At 42.9% G+C, this 4,577-nt stretch overlaps 1 protein-coding gene across 1 annotated transcript; it reads right to left on the reverse strand.

The window, feature by feature from the left end:
- Positions 1–1,088: 1,088 nt before the first annotated feature.
- KCNE4 (potassium voltage-gated channel subfamily E regulatory subunit 4) lies at positions 1,089–2,513 on the reverse strand. Its single transcript, XM_008491459.2, has 2 exons — positions 2,452–2,513; positions 1,089–2,022 (listed from the first exon to the last, which is right to left on the reverse strand). Exon 2 carries the CDS (start codon positions 1,994–1,996, stop codon positions 1,508–1,510), a length of 489 nt encoding a protein of 162 aa, XP_008489681.1. The 5' UTR covers positions 1,997–2,022; positions 2,452–2,513; the 3' UTR covers positions 1,089–1,507.
- Between the last annotated feature and the right edge of the window lie 2,064 nt (positions 2,514–4,577).

Genomic DNA, 4,577 nt, shown 5'->3' on the forward strand with positions numbered 1-4,577 from the left:
CTTTAGATTCAGGCTCTTTAGCCCTCATGGTTCAGAACTAATCCAAACACTGTAATAAGTTATTATAAAACTCAAGGTATGATTAAAATAATCATACACTGCTACAATATTAACATTATTACTTTTAACAGTGCAATAGTTCAGTAACTAATTTAAAGAGCATTTGAAAAAAATCACAGTACCATTAAATTAGGGAGGGAAGTTTGTGGCTTGAAGAACTAGTTACTAAGGACTTCAGAGAAATGCATGTCACAAGGAAGCTGATAAAAAAAAGGATGTAATGCAATATTTATCTACACTGGCTTAAATACAGCAGAAAGGCAAGATTATTTAAAGTTGTAAATGGGTAGAGTTTTACTGATGCCAAATGGAAAAATTAAATCATCAGAGAAGCCCAAAATCTTCTGCATGTCCCCTGAAGTTGGGAGGACTAAGTTAATGACTTCAGTGGGGCCAGGATTTCACTCCAGGTTAAATTCTATTTTGAATTCCACTTATTTTATAATGGGGTGTAACAGAGCAGCATTTGATCAAACCTTTCTACATCTTACACCTTGTTACAAAGATCTTAGAAAGGTTTTTTTTTTTTTGGTTGGTTGGTTTTGTGTTGTTGTTTTTTACCTTACAGATCTTTGCCTTTAGTGTTCAAATGAACATGGCTTTAACAAAATACAGAAGCAAAAAACAAAACCACTTTTCCTACAAGTAACTCAGTCAAAAGCTGGATTGCAGCAGAAGTTAAAGAACCTGACCCAGCCATACAGGTATAACTTAAGCAAAGGTAGCTATAATGGCATGGATCTGAAACTGGGCTTTACAAACTTCCTAGAAATTCAGTGCCTCTTTTGTTCTTCCATTCTTTCTGTGCCTGAAGACAGTCTCCAGTTGTGCTACAATCTGCCTTCAACTACATCATCAATAAATTCTAAGGTTTTGAAGCCTCATTGAGCAAATATGCTGTTGGCTGTGGTTTGTTATGAAAAAAACAAACAAAACCCCGACCTAATAACCCCCTTCCAACCCCCCCCCCCAAAAAAAAAAACAAAACCAAACCCACAGTAAAAGGATTTGTGTTCTGTCACAGTTTTGTGTGAATGAGCATTACCCATTGCCTTTAACAACCAGACACTTGTGTTTGGGTAACTTCCCTAAATATTTCTCAGATATTTGCACAATTCCAAAATATGCAGAGACATGCCAGTAATAGTTACCTCATTAAAATACATCTATCTATCTCTATATATATATATATATTCTCCTTGTTCTGAGCTCTTATGATAAGAAATAATAATGGAAAAACTAAAACGAAGCATCCCGATTATGTGCAAGTTACACTTTGGAGGTGGGTACCACTGCTTCCTTCTCCTGCCAGCTCTCAGGAACACCTCAGGCCCTGGGGCACAGATACCTGTTGAGAGTTCATTGGAGAGCAGGAAAGTAGAACCACAGATTCCTAGTGGGAGCTCCACTTATGCTTTGGCAGCTGATCAGAAGAGCCCTGCGAGTGCTAGGAGTTCTTGTGGATGTTTTCAGCAGATCCCTCGCTGCTCTCGAGGAGTGTTTCGGAGACTTCCCCCAGTTCAGCATCCAGCACCTCCTCCTGGATGGTGAAGTGCACATCTGGGGAGGAAGACTCAGAGCTGACACTGCTGCCTTCCATGGAGCAAATAGCACAGGACAGGGATGGCACCATGCTCTCCTGCAGCATGTTCAGCATCATGGGGATCTGGGCAGACTTCAGCCCCGATATGGTTGGTAGAGGCTTCACCGCTTCCCCCCATTCTCTCTCCTCATCTTTGTAGAGCAGAAGCAAATTAGATGACTTCTCTTTTCTTTTGGATTTCATGTAGCCCAGCATTATCCCTATCAGGAAGATCCCATAGAAAGACATGACGATCAGGATATAAAAATACTCATTGCTGTTGTTGCTCTCCGTGCTGCGGGATTCGGCATCAAGCATGGCTTGGGTCATATTTGCATGGTCCATCTTCAGCATGGAAAGTGTTTTGCCACAGCTAAAGCCTAGGGGAGAATGTACATGCATATGAAAGATCAAACTTCTGATTAAAGATGTGGAAAAAAACCATCTGAAAAATGATACCCCCCAAACCATTCCTTGCCCCTGGTCATTTGTAAGGATGCAGGACACACCTACTAGAGCCTGCAGTCCATCACACCTCTGCATTATTATTGTAAGCAAATGAACTCCTATTCAGATACAAAAAAAACATGAGGGAAGAAAATCATTAAAATTGAATCATGCAGAGTTTCTATGCTGAACTATAAATCCCCCCAGTCCACATAATTAAAGAAAGAAAACTGCATAAAAATATTCTGCTAGGGATTTAAACATACTTTCATGCCACTTAACCATGTTTTCATACAGGGTAAAGAATCCTGAAGTATTATTTTATTCAATAGTGCAGGAAAAATTATCAAAAAGCAACTTACGTTGGTATGCAAATAATTCCTCCTTTTGCAAAGCTCCAGAGACCTGTCCTCTACCAAATGCTGGGTATTCTGAAAACTTTCCTCTGCTGCAGTTGGAATAAATAGCTCTCAAGAAACGTTTCATCACGTGTTTTAGAGGCACAGTTTATAATAGTTTTGTGTTGGAGTCAACAGATGAACTTGAAGGATTGCAGTTCAACCCACTGAACTCTTCACAGCTGTGAAAAGAAAAAGAGCTGGGAATTCAGATTTTACTCTTTCCTAACCGGTTTGGCATTAGCTCTTTCAGCTTGTAAATCTATTCCTTTCACTGCCATCCCAATTGCTAAATCTGAGCTGTTACTCTGAGAGCTGCTATGTAGAATGTAAAATGTGCAAACCAGTATTCTGTGCCTTGTCGTGGAGGAGGCAACAGGTTATTTTTGCTGCCAAAACTTTACAAAGTGTATGCAAAATAAAGCTCCACCTTGCACAAGGTGTGGGGCTGTGGAGAGCTGGGCCTGGGTCTCAAGAGAGTTTTGGATGAAGGAGGGGGCTGCCTAACTTTGGCTGTCACAGCACCAAAGATGGGATTTTGGTTTCCCAAGGAATCATTGGAAGCATGCAGATTCCTCCAGGGAGCAGCTCAGAGCTCCTGAAGGTGGTGGTCTACTCCTCCCTCTGCTTGTAGAAGAAGCCAAGAGCTGCATGGTCTGTGTGGCTTTTCATGCATAATGGACCACTGAGTGAATGCAGATTTTAGTCTGAAGGTAGGTTAGCAACTTCTGAGCCAGGGCATGTTCACTCCAGGACTGCTGCAGGCTGTTGCAGCTGGCTGCTGGGCTGAGCAGAACAGCTCCCAGAGTGCTGGGGAGGGCAGAGCAGGGTGGGATGCAGGCTGGGTCGCAGGACCCACAAGGTTCCCAGTCATCAGCTCAGTGGTACCGGAGGCTTCGAGACCCCTTTTCCACATGTAAGCAACAGCCCAGGCCATGGGAAGAAGGAGGCCCAGCTTGCACCTTGGGGATTTCACTTCCTTAGCCTCTCGATCCCCATTCTTCAGACACAAAGCTCAATTAGTCAGGCCCCACAGATGCAATGTGAATGTCACTCCTCCTGCAAAGCTTCAAGGATGTTTATGTAACACAACACTCCACTTCCAGAAAGTAGCCGACTGGCGATGGAGTTTCCCAATGATAGGTCTGGGTTTTGTTTTTTTTTTTTTCCCATTGCAGTCACTGGTGGATTCTTTGCATAGACAGCAAATTCTTCTCCAAAATCTACCCTCACAGTCTCTCTGAGGTAAAGGCAGACAGGATTAACCTCTCTTCACACGTAGGAAAATGTGAGAGAGAGGAGTTAAGCAACTTGAAGTGAAGTATTCAAGAAGAGACAGTATTGTCTCTGCGTTTGAACCAGCATTTTTCCTCATTTCTCTGAACAACTTGACAAAGAATAAAAAAAATCACATTAGCCAGATTCTCTTCTCTGCCCCTTGAAATAGAGGATCCACCCTTTAGGATGTTGGCTTTATCTCCTTGCGTATTCCCATGTGATAGCTCGGGAGCTGTTGATGTTGGACTAACGTCTACTGGGATTTCATCTGACAAAATCTGTCTGCAGCACCAGCTTGCCAAGTCTGGATTCTTCTTCACTGTATTCCCAACAAATTACTGAGCAGGCAGCAAGAACACATTAACTGAAGCATAGGCTGAAGCATAACCCAGAGCAAGCGTCTGGATTTTCAGCTAACTGTGGGGAAGTTGGTGCAGGATCAGGAGAAATCTCTCTCTGTGCACATGACACCCTAGGAAATCAGCTCTGAAGATGTTTGTTCCTGGGAATCAGAAGACATAAAGCCTGTCCTGATGCCTCCTTTTGTCAGTGTCACACACTCACATCACCCACCCTGACACAAAGGGGCACTGACACCACAGAGCACCTGCAGGTGCCCACATGTGCCATTAAGGGCTCTTATTTCTTCCCAAGCCTTATATTCTGTGATTTTGTGACTATTCACGTAGCTGAAGCTCTGTACAAAGTGACCATGATGAACTGCAGCACCCAACAGGATCACAAACTGGTCAGGTACATCCCTAGATCTATGCAGCCCCCCAAAGTTCAACAGGAAGAGGACTGAACTGCAT

This window comes from Calypte anna, chromosome 9 (assembly GCF_003957555.1).
Source record: "Calypte anna isolate BGI_N300 chromosome 9, bCalAnn1_v1.p, whole genome shotgun sequence".
NCBI lineage: Eukaryota > Metazoa > Chordata > Aves > Apodiformes > Trochilidae > Calypte > Calypte anna.

Bases quoted from the DNA above. Each gene is read 5' to 3' on its own strand.
- KCNE4 (XM_008491459.2), bottom strand. From the start codon at position 1,996: ATGCTGAAGATGGACCATGCAAATATGACCCAAGCCATGCTTGATGCC.